This window comes from Lissotriton helveticus, chromosome 2_1, assembly GCF_964261635.1.
Source record: "Lissotriton helveticus chromosome 2_1, aLisHel1.1, whole genome shotgun sequence".
Classification (NCBI taxonomy): Eukaryota; Metazoa; Chordata; class Amphibia; order Caudata; family Salamandridae; genus Lissotriton; species Lissotriton helveticus.
The window spans coordinates 457899236-457921613 of record NC_136059.1 but is presented as its reverse complement, the minus strand read 5'-3'; the positions used below and the strand labels follow the sequence as shown (position 1 = coordinate 457921613).

The window sequence follows — 22378 nt, the reverse complement described above, 5'->3', positions numbered from 1 at the left end:
AGGCCTGTTGACTCCAAATCCGGATCCGACAGCGAGAGCCTGCGTGGGACAGCTCGTGCCTCCACCCTGGTCGTCGAAGACACCTCCTGGTCCACGTGGCTGCAGAGTCAAGCGTCCACTCTTCACCTGATTGCGACGACAGCATCTGGTTCCTTCCTGGTTCCACACCGGTCACTGGCTAGTGACTTTGAACACTGTCCCCTCTGCTTTCAGGTCCTCTTCTTCCTCGATCCACCCTTGGATCGCTCCGGACATCTTCCTCCTGGTCGCCTGCAGCATCTTTCTTCAAGGCTCCATAGACTTCGACGCGGAAACCCAACACACTTTCACACCTATGCACCCGCAGCCCGTGGGTGAGGTAACGAGAGCATTTCGGTGCTCATAGGTAGATTGACTCTCCTAGTGTCCAGGTATCCTGTGGTTTTAGTCGTAACTGTCTTTTACTTAACTTTTCGTAATTTGTTCTGCCCATTGACTTTGTTCCGCATCTCGCGTGTGAGTTCACACTCTGCACACGCGTCCCGTGGGCCTCCTGCTACTTACCCAAGGTTAGGGTAGTGTAGTCCCAGCGATCCTACAGCCTCTGGGCATCTTCATTTCCTCTATCGATTTCCTTATACCATTTACTTAGTATATGGTTTGTCGTGCCCCTAGGGCACCATTGTAATTTGTGCGACTTACTGTATTTTTCTTAAGAGTCTTGTCATGTGCTTAGCCCTCTGACCTCATAAAGAGTTCAGAGGTGTTTGTTAGTAATAAATATATTGTTTATTTTTAGAACAACCTGTGTGGTGTCCTTTCATCTGCTATTCAAGGGGTTATATGTGGTAAAACGGCTGGCTTCACATGCCAAAAGACTTTAGCCTAAGACTGCTCTATCCACGCTACCATTAGGATAGCTGGTCTATAAGGTTGACTTACAACCAATCACCATAAGGGTTGTTTGGACTGATACAAGGTGATCACTAGAACTAGTGAGCATCATATATCAGGCCAACTTCTCACACTGCTGACGAAAACTTTCCATATCCAGTCTGACGCCTGGGGATATTCTAAGGTAAGGAATCTAACACTAACTGGTTTCTTTCAGATATCACCTTTGTGAACACCCGAGGGGCAATGTAAAGGCCAAAGGGGAGCACAGTGAACTGAAAGTGCTCGCTGCCCACCGTGAACCGAAGGTCTGGTAGGATGGGGATATAAAAATAAGAGTCCCGCAAGTCCAACGCCACCAGCCAGTCTCCTGTGTCGAGTGCAGACAGAACTTGTGCTAGAGTGAGCATTTTGAACTTCTTCCAGGAGGAAGATGTTGATGGCCTGGAGGTCCAAGATATGACGCAAGCAGTTGTCCTCCTTGGGTACAACCCCAACCTAGTTCTGGCACAGGGGCCCTCTATTGCTCCCTTGGCCAAGAGAGCCGATACTTCCTAGCGGAGAAGAGCCAAATGATCCTCAGACATGCAATCGTAAGAAGGTGGCATGGAGGGAGTAGTAGTCTTGAAGGGGAGGAAGAAGCCCCTTCTGACTGTTAGCAGAACCCACCTGTCTGATGTGATGGACTGCCAGTAGAGGTGGTGATGGCGAATCCTGCCTTCCACTGCCTGATGGGCCTGAAACGTTGGACTAGGAAGGTTTGGAGGCAGTGGCAGAGGGGTGAAAGAGTGGACTGGCCTGTCCGCTCTAACTCGCAAGGACACTGGGTTCCACGGCCACAGAGAGGATGGACAGCTTGCGTGTACCGGGGGGGGGGGGGGGGGGGGGGGGGGCGGGAGGGAGCACACTGCCTCTCATCCCAGTAGCCTTTTGAACACAAGGGGGGTAGGGAGCACACTGCCTCTCATCCAAGTACAGAGGGTGAGGGAGCACACTGCCTCTCATCCCAGTTTGAGTGTAGCGGTGGCTGGGCAGGACGTGGCCGTGCACCCTTTCCATAGCAATGAAAGGGATGAAAAGCAGACTGAGGTGGATAGGTGGCCTCCATGACGCCAAGGATCTGCCCGTGCCTTGAGAATCCTTAAAAGCGCTCAAGGGTAGAGTCTGCTTTGTCGCCAAAGAGGTGAGTGCCATCAAAAAGCATACCCATCAAAGTTGATTGGACATCCCCAGAGAAGCCCGAGGTCCTCAACCAGGTGTGGCGCCTGAGTGCCACCGACGTGGCAATCTGTCTGGCCAGTGAGTCAGTGGTGTGTACTCCACATGGTATTGTGAAGTTGGCTGCAACTCTCCCATACGCAAATGCCTGGGAGAGAACGGGCCGGGCCTCCTCCCGGCACTGAGGCAGAACCTGCGTTACCGTATCCAAGATGGTATGGGATTATTGGCCCATTAGGCAAGCGGTATTCCGCAATGCCAAGCTGAAGGAAGAAAACATCCTCTTCCCAAGATGATCCAGCTTCTTGGATTCCCCATCGTGGGGAACAGAAGGGAATGGGCCCTTTGAAGATGTGCTCGGCTTGTACCAAGTGCCCAGAAGGAACGGCAAGAGGGGCTTGACAGTGGATGCCGCAGGCTGAAGCACCTCTGTCAGGAGATTAGTCCTGTCACCTAAGGGAGCTCAAGGCCAAGGACCTCGGCTGCCCTTCTCACCATCATGGAGTAGGAAGCTCCCTCCTCCATAGCCATGGCTGGGGGAGAAAGTTTCGGGGGAAGGGTCCATTCGCCAGTCCAGTTTATCAAGTTAGTCAGATATAGGGACCAGCTGCCCCTCCCATTCTTCATCACTGCCATCTGGCTCAAATTAAACAGCAGGGTTGAACACAGAAACGAAAGTTTCTTCTGGCATCAGAATAGATGTCGGTCCGGCTCCGTGGCCACTTCGGGGACGAGGATGGTGTTGGTGCCAACCTGGAGCACTGTCGGCGCTGATAGCGTTGTCGAGATCGACATCGGGGAAGGGTGATAATGCAGCCCAACAGAGCACAATGCACTTTATGCTTTTTTGTTTTTCCCTGGGGGACCTCAACTTCCACCTGGAGAACAACAACGACCGCAACACCATCAGCCTGATCGACAACCTCGCCAACCTCGGACTCAAGCAACTGGTGACCACCCCCACCCACCTCGCCGGACACACACTCGACGCCGTCTTCTCATCCAGCAACGACGTCACCTTCAGCCACGCAACAGGACTCCACTGGACGGACCACAGCTGCGTCCACTTCACCTTCAAAAGATCGACGATCCACCACCACCAGCAACAGGTTGCCCGAAGAAGCTGGAACAAGATCACAGCCGACCAGCTCACCGCTTCCCTGAGCCAGCACCCTCCCGCCAGCTCAGCGAACCCCAGCCAGGCCGCCGACAACCTCACGAAGTGGATCAACAACTGCGCGGACGAACTCGCCCCTCTGAGAACCCCACCCAGCAGACCCGGCAGCAGAAAAACACCATGGTTCACCGACAAACTCAAGAGCTCCAAGAAGAACTGTCGAGCCCTCGAGAAAGCCTGGAGAAGGGAGCCAACCACGGACAACATGACCACCCTCAAGCTCGCCACCCGTAAACACCACCAACTGATCCGCGCCACCAAGAAAAATACATACAAGGACCGGCTGGACAACAACGCACACAATTGCAAGGAACTCTTCAACATCGTGAAAGAGCTCTTCAACCCCAACGCCGGAAACAACGACATCACCCCGTCGCAAGACCTCTGCAACTCCCTCGCGTCCTACTTCCACAACAAGATCGCGGACATACACAACAGCTTCAGCAACCAACCAACGCAAGCCACAACCGCAACAACGCCACCCACCACCACCCTCCGCACCTGGACTCCGATCAGCACCGAAGACACCATCCAAACAATGAACTCCATCCATTCCGGATCTCCGACTGACCCCTGCCCTCACCACGTCTTCAACAAGGCCGACGCTGTCATCGCACCCCACCTGCGGGACATCATCAACACTTCCTTCGACACCGCCACCTTCCCTGAGAGCTGGAAGCACGCCGAACTCAGCGCTCTTCTCAAGAAACCCACAGCAGACCCCACCGACCTCAAGAACTACCGTCCCATCTCGCTCCTCCCGTTCCCGGCCAAAGTCTTCGAGAAGACCGTCAACAAACAGCTGGCCGCCTTCCTCGAGACGAATGGATCCCTCGACCCCTCACAGTCTGGCTTCCGAGCGAACCACAGCACCGAGACCGCCCTCATCGCTGCCACCGATGACATACGAACTCTGATGGACAACGGAGAAACAGCGGCCCTCATCCTCCTGGACCTCTCCGCGGCCTTCGACACTGTCTGCCACCGCACCCTAGTACAGCGCCTTGGCAACATCGGAATCCAGGACAAGGCACTGGAATGGATCACCTCCTTCCTCGACGGAAGAACACAGAGAGTCCGCCTACCACTGTACAAGTCAGAGGCCACCGAAGTCATCTGCGGCGTCCCTCAAGGATCCTCACTGAGCCCCACCCTCTTCAACGTCTACATGAGCCCCCTCGCGGCCATCGCACGCCAACACAACCTCAACATAATCTCCTACGCCGACGACACCCAGCTGATCCTCTCCCTGACCAGCGACCCCGCCACCGCCAGAGCCAACCTGCACGAAGGGATGAGAGAGGTAGCCGAATGGATGACGACCAGCCGCCTGAAACTGAACTCGGACAAGACGGAGGTCCTCATCCTGGGCTCCTCGCCCTCCGCCTGGGACGACTCCTGGTGGCCCCCCGCCCTGGGCACCGCACCCAAACCGACGGACCACGCACGTAACCTGGGCTTCATCCTGGACTCCTCCCTCTCCATGACCAGACAAGTAAACGCCGTCTCCTCGTCCTGCTTCAACATCCTGCGCATGCTACGCAAGATCTTCCGGTGGATCCCCACCGAGACGAGGAAGACGGTCACCCAGGCCCTCGTCACCAGCCGACTGGACTACGGCAACGCCCTTTACGCCGGAAACACCGCCAAGCTCCAGAAGAGACTCCAGCGGATCCAGAACGCCTCGGCCAGACTCATCCTCGACATCCCCCGACGCAGCCACATCTCCGGACACCTGAAAGATCTGCATTGGCTCCCGGTCAACAAGAGAATCACCTTCCGTCTCCTCACCCACGCACACAAAGCCCTACACGACCAAGGCCCGAGCTACCTCAACAACCGGATCAACTTCTACACTCCCAAGCGCCTCCTCAGATCAACCAGCCACGCCCTCGCCGCCGTCCCCCGCATCCGAAGAGCGACAACAGGAGGAAGGTCCTTCTCCTACCTGGCTGCCAAGACCTGGAACTCACTCCCGACCGACCTACGCCTGACCCAAGACCACCTCTCCTTCAGGAAGAAGCTCAAGACCTGGCTGTTCGAGCAGTAACGGCACCCCCCCCCAACCCAGCGCCTTGAGACCCTACGGGTGAGTAGTGCGCTCTACAAATGACCTGATTGATTGATTGATTGACTTACCCTAAGCCCTCCCCAACAACTTCGAGTGTGACGAGGAGTGTGGGCTCCGCAACCATACTTGAGACCTTTCTGGAACGAAAATGGGAGTGAGGTGGAGTTGAGCGCCGGGCCTTCAATACCTTTCGGGACTGCTCTCGGAAGCCTTCGGGTTCATGGCCCGGCACTCTGAGCACGACTTTGGGTTGTGGTCGGCCTCCAGATACCAAAAAGACATGCTGATCCATCTCTGACATCTCCCTGTGACGTGAGCCGCAGGGCTTGAAACCAGTCCAACTTTGGGACATCCTTGACGTAACAGGAGTCCAAGACAAGAAAAAAACTGACAAGTCGAAAAAGATTAGTCATAAAACGGCTAAGGGGTAAGCTCTCTCCGGATCTGTGCAAGGCTGGCGCGGAAAAAGAACTGACGTAAGCGCACAGGCGGCATCTATATAGGTCCCGCGAAGTCATCCCGGCGCCCACGACTGACGAGAAGCCGTCAGATCTCATTTAACAACGTTCAAGGGTTCTGCTGAAGAAAAACTTCGGATCGTAACTGATGCCTAGGGAAAATTCAAAAGGTAAGAAATATACAACAAATAGAATCGATCACATCAGGTCAGATGCTCCCAGGGGCCTATGCTAATCTTAGAACCATACACCCTGCCTGTGGACTGTAAGGCCTACATTATGTTGCATAGGTTTTAAGTGCATTTATTAGGATATATGGAAAACCCTATATCTGAAGTGAAAGGTACAAGCACCATTTCACACAGGCTGCAGTGGCAGACCTGCATGGACAGTTTGCACGGGTGCCACAATACATGCTTAAGTCCACTGGAGGCCCCTGGTGTACCAATGCCCTAGGAACCTTAGTACTATATAACAGGGACTTAGTATATCAATTGTGGGGTGCACAAAGTAATTAGCAATGAATTTAGGAGACAGAGCATAGACACCGGAGTCCTAATCAGCTGTATCCCAGTGTACTACAGTCAAAACACAATGACCCCAGGCAAAAAGTGGGGGTAACTATACCAGAAATATGCTATTTTCCTATATCCCCTGTCAGAAGCAGCTTAGGAAAGAATGGCCCGGGCCTCATCCTGGACTATTGGAAGCACCTGTGCAACCGAATCCCAAAGGGCATGGCCTCGACCTAAGTGCCAGGCTGCTGGAAGAAAAAATTGTTCTTGCCTAAGGTGTCCATCCTCTTGGATTCCCTATCAGATGAAGGGGTACAGAATGCACCAGGATTTAAGTGGGAGTTGGAGGCTTGGACGACCAAGCTCTTCGGGGTAGCGTGTGTTTGAGGAACTTCGGGCCATCTGGAGCAGGGCGATAGCGGTGGGCAATAGTCCCGTTCACAGGTGTACCAGTGCTGGGGTTGGACCAGGTAGGATGTTTGTAATGGCTTCATTAAAAGGGAGAAAAAGTTCAATGTTGGTGTTGGTGGGGTCACTCAAGGCTGAAGCACCTCTGTTAAGAGTTTGGTCGTGACTGCCACAAGGGCAACTGAAGGTCACGGATCAGCCACCCTTCTCTCCACCATAGAAAGATGCTCGCTCCTCCATAGCCACAGTAACAAGAGAAAAAAAGAAATTATCTGGTGAGGTGTCTAGTCTAGTCTTCACACCAGTCCATTTTGGTTTGGGGTCTAGGGGCTGGTATACATCGGGGTCAAGCGACCCCTCCCAATCCTCCTCGATTCCTAGCCCTTAGGAATAAGGCCCAGGCTCCGACTTGGGAAGCACAGCTCCAGGCGGAGCTGGAGTCAGTTGATGTCCTTCTCGCTCCGTGTCAGAGATGAGAATGTGGATGGCATGGCTGAGAACCGGTGTCGGGGAAGGTCGAGGTGGTATGACAGGCAGGGGTCCAGATCTATCCCTGAATCCAAGGGGCCCAACTGGCACTGGGGGATGGCCTGCTGTCAGAGAACCAGTAGGGACTCCTGAACCTACGGGGCCCGAAGGCATGCCAGTAGGGATGGTCCAGACAAATTTGAGGTGCAAGTCTTGTAGAACTCACGAGTTGAGCGGGGATCACTCTGGTTCTTAGAAACTCAGGGAATTGTGGGGTCGGCTCAGGCTCAAGTGCGGTACCAGGACTCAAGTGATAATGCTCCCTCTTTTAGTCGGAAGACGGTGACAGACAGGATGAAGTCAAAGACCTCTGACGTCTTGTTCTTTTTCTTGTGGGACTTTACTAAATGCCCGGACGACTTCAAGTGCGACTAAGATCTTGGGCTCTGTGACCGATCCCTTCCTCTCGACCGGGATCCAGACTGTCATGGCATCACACGTCAACTGGCAAGGAGCTTGAGGGAGCGCTCCCTCAAGGCCTTGCAAATTATGGCAACAGCCACTGGAGGTCTTACCGTCATGGTCGTACTCCAGGCACCAGAGGCAAACAAGGTGTAGGCCGGTCACCGACATCTGTTAGTGACAGGCGTGGAAGGGCTTGAAGTCGGTCTATCTAGTAGACACCCCTGGCACACCAGGTGAAGATTTTCTCAAAAAAGCTTCAACAAAGCTCAGTCAAAAGGTGATTAATGGGGGTAGCTCTCTTCAGATCTGCACCGACTAGTGGGGAAAGACCAAATCTGACGTTTGCACGCTGGGGTGGTGCTTATATAGGCACCGCATACTTAAATTGCAGCAGGGATGAATCCGGCGACATCATGTGAAGTCGAACAATGCCACCTACCGGCATGCAACGGTACTGCTAGCAAACAAATTATGGATCCAGTTCGACACCTGGGGATCATTCTAAGGTAAGAAATCTGTATCGGATGAACAGTACTAATGAGTAAGTCCACGAGTAAGTGGATCATATGGTGGTATGGAATGGAAGAGTGACTTCAGCTCAAACCCAAAGCTTCTAAAAGAGTTTGTGGACAGCAGGCTGGGCTCGGGGACCAGCTAGGGAAATCTGTGGAGAGGAAGGTGGTCAGAAGAGGAACTTCCTATAGGTATCAACTTCAAGCCAGATAAATTGCGGTGAAATGTTGGACCAAGGAGAGAGCGAGATGCTGCGTACAGCTGAAGGACAACATCTTGCCAGTTCAGCACATAAATAACCTGGAATAAACATGGCAGAAGTCGCTTAACTGAGTGGGACAACAATTTTGGCATTTGCGCCTGGAAAATCACATGCAGGGATAGAGTACCTATAGAGTCAAAAGAACTTGGACCTGAAGTCTTCAGGACACTAATGGAAAGGTGGGGACACTGGACAATACACATGTTTGCTTCATGACTAGATTACCAGCCTCTACAGTTAAATACCTTATCAGGGAGTGTGGGCAATGACACTTTTTCCCAGGAGTGAAACGTGGAGTTCAGCTATGCGTTCCTACTAGCTGCCGAAAATGCAAACTGAAAACATTTTCTTAATAGCTAGATTTTTTGTTTTAAGTCAACAAAACAATTTAAAAGCTCCATGTGATCACTGTAAATCAGTATTAAACATGAAACTAAAGACTATAAGATGACACGTTAATATAGATCCAAGAACATCACAAGAGTAATTTGTGCATGGAAAGTTACCCAAGCCTTGCAGAATTTCAACCAATTTGTCCTTTTTCCCATGTTGGCCAACTGGAATTATTATTTGCTCAACATCACTACAGGCTCCACCAACTTGTCCAACAACAACAAATAAATAATCAGACTTTAAGAATTCTTTAGCCAAGCTGAGAAGAAAAATAAAAGCAGGAGTATATTATCTCAGTGAAATGTTTAAAAGTAATTCACAATGACACAGTGAAATGTTTAAAAGTAATTCACAAAGAAACGGTCAAGAAAACCTAAACCGGATAACATCCAGTTTAAAACAAAAAGTGCACATGAAGTAGTTCTAAAATACAAGACAAATGGTAACACATTTTAACAAAAAAAATTTATATTAGAAATTGGACTGAACTTGCAAGAAAAGAGGAAATGTCAAAGGACACCTTTTTTAATCCATGTTCCATCTTACAACCTGAGAGTCTGGCTGGTTCAGACAGTTTTTTCCTACTTGACAAACTTGTTATTCTGATTACTTAATGAAATAATGAGGCAACAATGTTGCTGAAACAGTGAGTGTAGGAGTTTGGCTTAGTATATGGTGTACACTTATTTAAGTGAAGCACCCTGCACTGATCCAGACAACCGTTATGGTGATGTTAGTGGTCCTAGACAACTATAGAAAGCTCTCTAAGTGGTAGCTGTGGAGAGCATCCTTCAGGCTTAGTCCAGGAGTGTTAAGCAGCTTGTTTTACCAGGATTAATCATGTAATACAAGTTAAACTAAAAAGAACCACACAGTGTTTATTATGCACGCTCACTAACACATTAGTGAACAAGTTACTTACCTTCGGTAACGATACATCTGTAAGAAACATTAGTTAGTTAGATTCCTTACCTTAGAATAACCCCCAGGCGTCAGACTGGATCCGGAAAATTTTGCGTAGGAGTACCCCTGCGCGTCGGTAGGCGTCGTCTGTGGCTCCGCTTCCTCCGTCGGCTTCGGGATGACGGAGTACTTAGACACCGCCCTCGCGCGCTGACGTCAGTTCTTATACGCAGCTTTTCCGTGCCAGAAACGCAGAGCCATGATAAAAACCGACACTGGTGCCATGAAACTAGGGCCCTGAAAGGGATGACCTTAACCCTAGATATCGGTCCACAGAACGGGGAGGATGGGTGGGGCGGTAAGTAATCTAACTAACTAATGTTTCTTACAGATATATCATTACCGAAGGGAAGTAACTTGTTCATCTGAAATAAACACGTTAGTTAGATTCCTTACCTTAGAATAGATCCCCCAGCAATACCAACAACTGTGGTGGGTGTGCGAACCAAGATCACACCAGAAAGTCCTGGAGAACGGAACGGCCAAAAAAGCCATCTCTCCGGTTTGAGAAGTTAGCCTGGTATATGATGTCCACTATTCTAGTGGGCACCTTGCGCCAGTCTAAACGACCCTTATTGGTTGTAAAGTCAACCTTATAGACAAGCTATCCTAGTGGTAGCATGGACCAGCAGTCTTAGGCTAAAACTTCAGAGAGCATGTAAAGCCAGCTGTTTTACCATATATAATCCCTTGAATACCAAATGAAAGGACACCACACAAGGTATATATCAAATATATATGTATTTATTTCTAACACAACCCCTCTGAACTCTTTAGGAGGTCAGAGATCGAAATACATCACAAGTTACTCATTGAGCATACGTTAAGTTGCACAAAATACAATTCTGCCCTAGGGGCCCCACGAACCATATACTAAGTAAGTGGTATAAGAACCACTTCAGGAATAGTGAATAGGCCTAGGGAATTGCTGGGGCTACACTACAGAATCAAAGGTTAGGAAGTAAGAGGCCCACGGGAGACGTGTGCAGTGTGGGAACACAGTCGTGAGTTACCATAGAGTTATAATGGGAACGGAAAAGTTACAAAGTAGTTGATTAAGGACACTTCCGGATGGACTACGGTAAAACCCTGTTAATCTAGGACACTTCGAGAGTCAACACCCACGGGAGCACCCGAGTTACCTCACCCAGGGAAGCCGGGTGCATAGGTGTCTTTTCGTGTCGGGTTTCGTCGCTGTTTCCTATGGAGAGCTGCAAAGAAGTGCTGCAGGCGACCAGGAGAAAAGTGTCCGGGTGTACTCAAGGGTGGATCGAAGAAGAGAAAAACCTGAAAGCAGAGGGGACAGAGTCTGGGTCACTAGCCAGTGAGCAGGAAGGAATCAGGCGATGTCGGGTGTTTTGCAGGTGAAGAGGTGAAGCTTGTCTCTGCAGCCACGAGGACCAGGAGGCGTCGCGTCGATCAGGATCTGGGTTCGAGCTATCCCACGAAGGATCTAGTTTACTGCGGTGTCGGTATCCGGATTGGACCCAACAAGCCTTGGCAAACGCAATCCACGCAGGCAGTGAAGATGGGCTTCAGGTCAGACCGGCAAGGTCTGAGCAGCTTCTCCTTTGTAGGGAAGCTAGAGCAAGCCCAGAGCAACCAGGCAAGTGGTGTAAATTTAAAGGATCATCTTCAGAGGGCTCACTAGCAAACGGGCTAGCAACCGGGAAGACGCGTTGAGCTGAAATGCAGGAGCAGGCCCCAAGCGGCACTCATGGAGTGGGGAGGGCTGAGCTTCGGTGCAAATGCCGCTCGAGTCTGGGGCTTCTCTTACCCCAATGCACAACTGCAAGGGTGCCTCGGTCGTTGCACTATTAGCAAAGTGCAGGATGTCCAGGGAGTCTGGTCCCACGCCTCTAGTGTCCGCCACACGTCTCAGCTTTGCTGTGGATGTGGGTCGGAGTCCAAGAAGTCTGGAAGTCCAGTCCTGAGTAGCTGAGTCTTCGGGTTTCGTCGGGAGCGTCGACAAAGCAAACCGGCAAGTTACTGGTGGTGCTTGTTTAAACAGGGTGGTCACTCATTGACCACAAGGGAGATGTCTTCAGTCTTCTAGTCTGTATAGAAAGTCATACGTCCAAGAGTTTCGTTTCAGAGTTTCGTTCCAGGATAATCTAATGTCTCTAGACACAGCTCCTATCTTTATACTAATCTAAGGGGCTGGATTACCTGCTGAGTCCCTCCTATGGATTGTGTATAGTGTTTATGGCCCTCCATGATCAGGGGCCTGTCCCGCTACAAGAGCTTTTCTCCTGGTACCCGACCTCCAGACCCCTGCGAACTTCATCTGCATATTTGGTCACAGTCCCTAAGATCAGGAGGATACCGATGGGAGGCCGTTCCTTTGGATATACTGCGGCCAAACTTTGGAATTCTCGGCCAGTGACTAAGGAGCACGGGGGAATTCCTGACATTTAAGAAAGGCTTTAAGTCCCATCTATTCCCCAGGGCAGTGTAGTGCTGTGTTTTGCGTTGGTCTGGATAAGTCAAAGCGCCAGGATACCCTTTGGGTGACAATTTGCGCTATAAAAGTATGCAATACAATACAATACAATACTTGGGAAGGGGGTGGTTACACCCCTTTCCCTTTGTCCAGTTTCGCGCCAGAGCGGGGCTGAAGTGCCCCAGCAACTGGTTTGAACCGGGCTATGCATGGAGCACCTTGTGTGCCCCAGGCAGTGTCTGGAAAGGCATGTTTCCATTCAACCCACCCTGCCCCAATACACTACAGGCTGTCTGGGGAGGTGCTAGCACCTCCCTCAACAGGAAACCTAATGTCCAGGCCTCCCTTGCGGGAGTTCCGTCAAGCTGCAGGAGGTCAGACTCGTGTCTGTGGCAGCAGCATCCATTTTGTGATGCTGAGGCTCTGTTTAACTTTAACCGGGTAAAGCAGTAACTACATGTCTTCTCCCTCTAGAAGGGTGGAATGCTACCCCCCGCCGCCAGGACTGGCAGGGGGGGTTGCTGGTTTTCGACTTAGTTGGCCTGGGATCCTGCTATTCAGGGCCCCAGGCTATCTGCTCCCCCTATAAAATGGACTCCATGTGCTTTAGGTACATACCTGATTGGGTATTGGGTCACCTTTGTGAGCCCCTGTATAGTGTACCATAGGTACCGAGGGCATAGGTGCATCCAAGGCATACCAGGGGCTGCAGCATGTATTATGCCACCCCTGGCTGGCCCCAAACTGACACCACAGGCTGATCACTCAGCTTGGGAATGGTGGTGTAATCACCCCTTACTTAGATATAGTAAACCTATATCTAACCATATATATATATATACACAGACACATATGCACCTATAAGTCACTCCTATGGCAGGCCTTAATCCTGGAGGCAGAGTGCTTGGTTATGTGTGAGATGGTGCTCTAGCATGAGCTGAGCCTGTCTGCAGCTTTGGGAACCATATCCTTATAGCTGTTCTATGATATTGCCATACCATATACTTTTAAGTGCATTATAATCCTTGCGGTTAATGCTAATTTTGGTTTGGCTTTATCCAAACATGTCGTGTAAGGTGTCATACGCTTTGGAATACTACACCCTCGCCAATTCTGTAGACGGGGGTAGCATTCCACCCTTCTAGAGGGAGAAGACATGTTGTTGCTGACTATCCCGGTTAAAGTTAACCAGAGCCCCAGCGTCACAAAATGGACGCTGCTGCCACCGACACAAGTCTGACCTCCTGCTGCTGGGAGTCCTTCAAGTCACGGAGGTTTGGACAATAGGTTTCCTGCCTGCGGAGGTGCGAGAACCACCCCAGACAGGAATTTGTGTATTGGGACAGGGAGGGCTGAATAGAATGACACTGCCTGGGGCACACTAGGTGCTCCTTGCATACCCCAGTTCAAACGGTTGCTGGGGCACTCCAGCCCCAGCTCTGGCGCGAAACTGGACTAAGGAGAGGGGGTGTAACCACCCCTCTTCCTGGTCCCACACATAGGAGGGACCTAGAAAGTAATCCAGCCCCTTTTAGTTGTATAAAGGTAGGAGCTGAGTCCTGAGACTTTAGATTAATCCTGAACCGAAAATTGACACGAAACTCTGGACCTTCGACATTCTGCTGAAGCTGAAGACTATAGAATCTCCCTTGTGGCCAAGGAGTGACCACCCTGGGCAACCAGGCACCATCCAGCAATTCAACGGCTTGCTTTCTCGACGTTCCCGCCGGAACCCAAGCACAGAGCCTGACAAGACCCAGACTTCCAGACCTCTCTTCACGACTACAGCACAGCTGAGATCGGTGGAGGCGACAAGACACGTGGTGTAGGAAGGTGGATACCTGACTTATGGTTACCCCCAACTTTTTGCCTAGTGTTTAGCTGGTTTTCGACTTAGTTGGCCTGGGATCCTGCTATTCAGGACCCCAGGCTATCTGCTCTCTCTGTAAAATGGACTCCATGTACTGTAGGTACATACCAAATTGGATTTTGAGTCACCCTTGTGAGTCCCTGTATAAGTGTACGATAGGTACTCAGGGCATAGGTGCACCCAAGGCCTACCAGGGGCTGCAGCATATATTATGCCACCCCTGGCTGGCCACCTAAATTGACACAGCTGGCTGGTCACTCAGCTGGGGCAAGGTCGTGTAATCACCCCTTGCTTAGGTATAGTATCCCTATACCTACCTTATATATAGACACATAGTAACGCACAAGTTACTACTTGTGTACGATATATCTGTAAGAGACATTAGTTAGTGATAGATTCCTTACCTTAGAATATCCCCTGGCGTCAGACTGGATCCGGAATTGTTTTGCGTAGCAGTACCCATGCGCGTCGGTAGGCATCGTCCGCGTCAGTCGTCGTGATGATGTCGGAGCACTTGCCGCCTCCGCGTGCTGACGTCAGTTCTTATAAACAGCTTTTCCGCGCCAGATACGCAGAGCCATGATAGAACCAACACTGGTGCCATGAAACTAGGGCCCTGAAAGGGGATGACTTTAACCCTAGATATCGGTTCGCAGAACTGGGAGGATGGGTGGGTCGGTAAGGAATCTATCACTAACTAATGTCTTTTACAGATATATCGTTACACAAGTAGTAACTTGTGCATTTGAAAGAGACATTAGTGATACATTCCTTACCTTAGAATAGATTCCCCAGCAATACCAACCCCGGTGGTGGGTCTGCGAACCAATAATGACACCAGAAAGTCCTGGAGGACAGAACGGCCAAAGAAGCCATCCCTCCGGACTTGGCTCTCTAGGCAGTAGTGTCTCGCAAACGTGTGCAGCGAGGCCCACGTAGCTGCCTGACAAATGTCCTGCAAAGGCACACCTCGGCCCAAGGCAGTTGTAGTCGCCGTGGCCCGAGTGGAATGAGCCCTCAGCCCAACAGGAGGTTCCTTCCTTGCCAAGGAGTAACACGCTTGGATGCATAAGATGATCCACCGAGAGATGGTCTGCTTGTGCACCGCCCGTTCCTTCTTAGCGCCCGCGTAACCAACAAAGAGTTGGTCATCCACCCGGAACTGGCGTGTGCGATCCAGATAGTAAGATAGCGCACGTTTTGGGTCCAGACGGTGGAGCCTCTCTGCCACTTTCGAGGGATGCGGAGGCGGAAAGAAGGTGGACAAGGTGATGGACTGCCCGATGTGGAAGGCCGTGACAACCTTGGGCAGGAAAGAGGGTCTTGTCCGCAACACAACCTTGTCTGGATGGACAGAGAGGAAAGGGGGTGTGGAAGAAAGAGCCTGGAGCTCACTCACTCCCCTGGCAGAGGTGATGGCAACCAGGAAAGCAGTTTTCAAGGTAAGAATACGGAGAGGACAGTTATGGAGTGGCTCAAAGGAAGCACACATTAGATAAGTAAGTACAAGGTTCAAGTCCCACTGGGGCATCACGAATGGAACAGGAGGAAACATATGAGTGATGCCCTTCAAAAACCTATTTACAATTGGGGACTTGAACAAAGATGGCTGATCAGGTAGCCTTAAGAAGGCGGAAAGGGCAGAAAGGTAGCGCCAAGAGCAGAGCCCTGCTGGGCAAGAGAAAGGAAGAGGAGAACCTCAGAAAGGGGGGTAGAGAGTGGATCCACAGCCTTTGCCGTGCACCATGCCACAAATCTGTTCCACCTGCAGGTGTATACCGACTTTGTGGAGGGACGCCTGGCTGCCAGAATGACATTACAGACTTCAGGAGGCAAGTCAAATGGCCTCAACTGTCGCCGCTCAATCTCCACCCTTGTAGGTGGAGACTGGACAGGTTTGGGTGGAGTACCGTCCCCTGCTGCTGCGACAGAAGGTCCTTCTGAAGAGGCAGACGAATCGGGGGATCGACAGACATGCTGAGTAGCTCTGGATACCAATATCTTCGTGCAAAGTCCGGAGCCACAAGGCTAACCTGGGCCCAGTCGCGCCTGATCTTCTTCAGCACTCTGGGCAGAAGTGGTGTAGGCGGAAAGGCGTACATAAGACCGCAACTCCACTCGCGACGAAAAGCGTCTCCGAGCGAGTGCCGCCTTGGAAATTCCAACGCGCAGAACTGATGACATTGTGCGTTCTCTTCTGTGGCGAATAGATCTAACCAAGGCTCTCCCCACTGCTGAAAGAGGCCTTGCGCCACGTCCGAGTTCAGACGACATTCGTGATCCATCATGCACCGACGGCTGAGTTTGTCCGCACTGGCGTTCAGAGAACCTGCCAGGTGTTGAACCACCAGGGTCACGCCCTGATGTTCCAGCCACTGCCAGAGGCGCAGAGCCTCCTGGCATAGGGTGCACGACCCCACCCCGCCCTGTTTGTTGCAGTACCACATGGCGGTGGTGTTGTCCGTGAACACCTGAACTACACTCCCCCAGACAGAGGGGAGGAATGCCTTCAGTGCAAGTCGGATCGCCCGCAGCTCCAGAAGGTTGATGTGGAGCTGGGACTACGCCGGAGACCAGATGCCTCTGATCTCCGCATCTCCCATGTGGCCCACCCGGTTGGGGTAGGGAGAGGGATCTGCCGCTGACCCAATCGCGGTCCGTGAGCCACCACTGCAAGCCCTCCGAGATCAAGACATGGTCGGACAAGTTGCCCTGATGCTGGGCCCACTGAAACTTCAGGTCCCACTGCAGACCCCGCATCCGCCACGGGCGTGATGCACCAGAAGGATGCAGGAGGCCATCAGTCCCAGAAGCCGCAGCGTCAACCTGACCGAGACTCAGGATAAAGGCTGAAAGATCGGAATCAGAGCCTGAATATCTCGAACCCACTGTTCGGGAGGATAAACCCGAAACTGCACCGAGTCTAGAACCGCTCCGATGAAGAGGAGCTTCTGAGAGGGACACAGGTGTGACTTCGGCACATTGATGGAGTCTCCCAGGTCTAGGGCAGCTAAGACCTGAGCCAATGTCCGTTTCTTGAACTTCTCTTTCCGGAGAAAGCTGTTGACGTTCCGTAGGTCCAAGATAGGGCGTAGGCCTCCTTTGCCCTTCTTGGGTACCAGAAAGTAGTGGGAGTAACAACCACACCCTACTTCTGGCCCAGGAACGCGCTTGATGGCCCCCTTGGCCAAAAGGGCCATAACTTCCTCTTGTAGAAGTTGCAAGTGATCCCCGACACGCGGTGGTACTGCGGTGGCATGGCTGGAGGGGACGCCTCGAAGGGGAGGGAGTAGCCCTTTCGGACGATTTGCAGCACCCACCTGACCGAAGTGACAGTGCACCAGTGGTGGTGGTGATGGCGAACCCTGCCCCCCCCACTGGCGTCACATGGGCCTGAAAGCACGGACTAGGAGGGTTTTGAGGCGGATGCCGCAGGGCCAGGTGTGGACTGTCCTCGCTGTTGTCCCCGACCACCGCCACGGCGGATTCCACGGCCGCCACCGCGCTGGATGTTAGACTGCGGCACGTGGCTGGCAGCACGTGTGGGGGCGCCCCTTGCTTGGCCGCGAAAGGCACCTGTTTGCTGGCGCGGGCCGAGAGGCCCAAGGACTTGGCCGTAGCCCTGGAGTCCTTAAAGCGCTCAAGCGCATGGTCTGCCTTGTCACCAAAGAGGCGACGGCCATCGAACGGCATGTCCAGAAGTGTGTTTTGGACATCGGCCGAGAAATTGGCAGACCTCAACCAGGCGTGATGACTAATCGCCACCGTCGTTGCCATCGCTCTGCCTAGAGAGTCGGTAGTGTCCAGCCCACACCGGATGGAGTACCGCGCCGCATCTCGGCCCTCCACAAGGGCCTAGCCGAGTTTAGTCCGTAGCTCCAACGGGCATTCTGGCAGCACGGCCGCGTCCCACAGAGAGTGGGTGTAGCGGCCCAAGAGGCACGTGGTATTGACTGACCGCAATCCCAAACTCAGGGAGGAGAATACCCTTTTCCCGTAATTCTCGTACCTCTTGGATTCCCGGTCGGGGGGAGCCGACGGGAATGCAGTCTGGGAATTGGAGGCCTGGATAGTCAGGCTCTCAGGGGTGGGATGGGTGGACAGAAAGCAAGGGTCACCCGGAGCCAGGCGGTGGCGTCTGGCCACGTTCCTATCCACAGGCTGCCCTGTGGCGGGCCTGGACCAAGTGCCCTTAAAGAACGTCTGACAAGGCCTCATTAAACGGCAGCAGAGGCTCGGCCGAGCTTGACTGCGGTTTAAGGACCTCAGTGAGGAGGTTAGTCCTCACGGCCGCGACGGGAGCTCAAGGCCCAAGGCCTTGGCCGCCCTCATCAGCACCACGCTATAAGCAGCCCCCTCCTCCGTAGCCACACTAGGAGGGGAGACAAAACCAGTGTGGGGCGCAGTGTCCAGACCACTGGCCTCCCCAAGCTCTCCTGTCCAGTCCGCAAAAGACTGACACTCACGTGCCAGAGGGTCCTCAGACCCCTCCCAATCCTCCTCATCACCCACCGCCTGGTACTCGGGCTCAAAAGATGGGGCCGGGTCATAGAAATAGAAATCTCCCATCAGCGTTAAAAGCGGCGCCTGCCCCGAATCGAGGGCAGGACCAGGGACGACGCCGGGGGCGGCACCCGTGGGGCCGGCTAGGTCGACCGGCGGCGATCCGGATCCCGACCCAGAGGGTCCCTGCGGCGTCGGGACTGAAGTCGCCGACAGCGCCTGAGCCGGAGCGACCGGCCAGCGTGGGGACCCAGTCGGGGCCGCTTGGCCCGAAGGAGCCACGGAACCCGACGGAGGAGCGAGCAAACTCATGGCCAGGAGGAAGTCTGCAATCTCCCCCGGCGTCGGGTCCTACCCAGGGACCGGCGGGTGTGGAGCAGGCCGCGACACCTGTGGCTCCAGCAGAGCCGCATGGGCGGTGTCGCCCGAACCCCCGTCCGCGTCGCGCAAGCGGCGGGTGGAGTCGGAACAGCGATGATGCGTCTTCGACTTCTTGTGCCTCTTACCTGAGGACTTCGAGCCCGAAGACCGATGACGACTCCCGGAACTGTGGTGGCTCCGGCCCCGCGACCGGTCCCTCGACCTCCTTTCGGACCGGGACCTCGAGCGGCGCGGGTCGAACTGCCGAATCTCGAGTCGCTTACGGGACCGCTCCCGCCTAGCTTTAGACGTCAGGGCCCGGCAGTCGGAGCAGGACTTGTCGTCGTGGTCCAGGCCTAAAGAGTGCAGGCACCGGCGATGGGGGTCGGTAATTGTGAGAAGTTGGCCTGATATATGATGTTCACTAGTTCTAGTGATCACCTTGTATCAGTCCAAACAACCCTTATGGTGATTGGTTGTAAGTCAACCTTATAGACCAGCTATCCTAATGGTAGCATGGACAAAGCAGTCTTAGGCTAAACTCTTTTGGCATGTGAAGCCAGCTGTTTTACCACAATAAAACCCCTTGAATACCAGATGAAAGGACACCACAGAGGTTGTTATGAAAATAAACAGTCTATTTATTAATAACAACACCTCTGAACTCTTTATGAGGTCAGAGGGCTAAGCACATGACAATCTCTTTGGAAAAATACGATAAGTTGCACAAAATCACAATGGTGCCCTAGGGGCACGACAAACCATACACAAAGTAAGTGAAAGTCAATAGAAGGAATGGAGCTGTCCAGAGGCTGTAGGATCGATGGGACCACGCTACACTAACACTAGGTAAGTAATAGGAGGCCCACGGAACGCGTGTGCAGAGTGTGAACTCACACGCGAGATGCGTAACAACGTCTATGGACAGTACAGTTCAAGTTTAAGGTAAGTACGGACAATCCCGACTAGTTAGGACTACAACAACTGTGGAACTGGACACTAGGACAGTTAAACTACCCTGGAGCACCAAAGTGCCCTTGTTACCTCACCCACGGGCCGCGGGTGCATAGGGTTCAAAGTGCGTCGGGTTCTCGCGTTGAAGTCAATGGAGCCTGAAAGAAAAGATGCTGCAGGTGACCAGGAGGAAGATGTCCGGTGCAATCCAAGGGTGGATTGTTGAAGAAGGAGACCTGAAAGCAGAGGGGACAATGTTCACAGTCACTAGCCAGCGACTGGAGTGGAACCAGGAAGGAACCAGATGTCGTCGTCGCGATCAGGTGAAGAGTGGACGCTTGACTCTGTAGCCACGTGGACCAGGAGGTGTCTTCGACGACCAGGATGGAGGCACGAGCTGTCCCACGCAGGCTCTCGCTGTCGGCGGTGTTGGATCCGGAATCGGCGTCAACAGGCCTCGGCAAAGGCAACCCACGCAGTGAGTGGAGAAAGCGTCTGGTGCGGACTAGGAGAGCCCGGGGTGCCCCTCTTTTGGAAGGGAGCAAGAGCCAGTCTGGAGCAACCAGACCAGCAGTGAAAATTCAAAGGTTCGTCGTCTAGGAGGCCACTAGCCAGCCGGCAAGTGACCAGACAACGCGTCGCACAGGAACCAAGCAGAAGGGCCCCATGCAGATCTCGTGGATGCTGGAGGGCTGAACTTCGGTGCAGGGGCTGGGGCTTCTCAGTCCCCAAAAGCACTTGGTCGAGTTTACCTCGGGAGTCGTGCTGGAAGCGAAGTGCAGTTTCTTCCAAGATGGCCGGTCCCACGTGTCTCGTCGCACCCACGGGTCTCAGCTTTGCTGCAGATGTGAGTTGAGGTCGGAGAGGTCTGGGAATCCGGGTCTCGTCGGGCTCTGAAGTCTGGATCCTCGAGGGAAGACGACAAAGGGAAGCCGCTGGACGCTTGATGGTGCCTGCTTGTGCAGGGTGGACACTCCTTGCCCACAAGGGAGATTCTTCAGTCTTCTGTGGAGCAGAACGTCGAAGTCCAGAGTTTCTTCTTGTAGAATATGTTCAGGATAATCTGATTTGGAATGGGACCAGCTCCTACCTTTATCCTGCTAAAGGGGGCTGCACTACTGACTAGGTCCCTCCCCTGGGTGGGACCAGGAAGGGGGGTGGTTACACCCCCTATCCTTTCTCCGGTTTCCCGCCAGGGCTGGGGCAGGGATGCCCCAGCAACTGGTTTGAACCGGTGTATGCACAGGACACCTTGTGTGCCCCGGGCATGTCTCATTCCTTTCAAGCCTACCCTACCCAATACACAAAGTCCTGTCTGGGGTGGTGCTAGCACCTCCCAAGGCAGGAAACCCTTTGTCCAAGCCATCCTCGCTGGAAGGACTCCCAGCAGCAGGAGGTCAGACTCGTGTCTGTGGTGGCAGCATCCATTTTGTGATCCCAAGGCTCGAGTTAACTTTAACCGGGGTTCTCAGTTACATACATGTCGTGTCCCTCTAGAAGGGTGGAATGCTACCCCCGTCGCCAGAATTGGCGAGGGGGTAGTATTCCAATTCGTATGACACCTTACTCGACATGTTTTGATAATGTTATACCAGAGTTAGCATTTAACCGCGAGGATTATAATGCACTTAAGAGTATATGGTATAGCGTTATCATGGAACAGCTATAAGGACTTGGTTCCGCAAGCTGCAAACGGGCTCAGCTCATGCCAGAGCACCATCTCACATATTTCCAAGCACTCTGCCTTCAGGATTGATAAGGCCTTCCATAGGAGTGACTGATAGGAATATATGTGTCCATTTTAGGTTTAGATATAGGTATACTATATCTATAGCAAAGGGTGATTACACCACCTTGCCCCAGCTGTCGTGCAGCCAGTTGTGTCAGTTTTGGATGGCCAGCCAGGGGTGGCATAATACATGCTGCAGCCCCTGGTAGGCCCTGGGTACACCTATGCCCTGGATACCTAAGGTACACTGTACAGGGACTGATAAGGTGACTCGGTATCCAATTAGATATGTACCTAGGGTACATGGAGTCCACTTTAACAGAGAGAGCAGGAAGCCTGGGGTCCTGAATAGCAGGATCCCAGGCCAACTAAGTCAGAAACCAGCAAAACACCAGGCAAAAAGTTGGGGGTAACCATAGTCAGATATCCACCTTCCTACAGTAACCGACATCAGTCGGTTGCAGTTGGCGCAGGGCTTGAACACGGGCATCCCTACCAGCACCGTTAGAGTCGAATAGACTTCGAAAATGGATCAAAAAGGATCTCAAAAGGTTAGTCAAAAAGTGACTAGGGTTACTGCTTTTTCCAGATCTGCGCTTGCTGGCGCGGAAAAAAGAAGAACTGACGTCAGCACGCGGAGGCGGCGTCTAAGTACTCCGACGACGTCATCACGGCGCCCATGACGCCGGACGCGGAGCCGCAGACGACGCCTACCGACGTGCAAGGGTACTGCTA

At 52.7% G+C, this 22378-nt stretch overlaps 1 protein-coding gene across 7 annotated transcripts in view; it reads right to left on the bottom strand.

The window, feature by feature from the left end:
• The window catches only part of DDX4 (DEAD-box helicase 4), a 1965714-nt gene that overhangs the window by 296265 nt on the left and 1647071 nt on the right, over positions 1-22378 (bottom strand). For all 7 annotated transcript variants that reach the window (XM_078675096.1, XM_078675100.1, XM_078675101.1 and 4 more), the window contains one exon: positions 8935-9080. In XM_078675096.1, coding sequence (XP_078531222.1) covers positions 8935-9080 — 146 coding nt within the window. The remainder of the gene's footprint in view (positions 1-8934; positions 9081-22378) is intronic.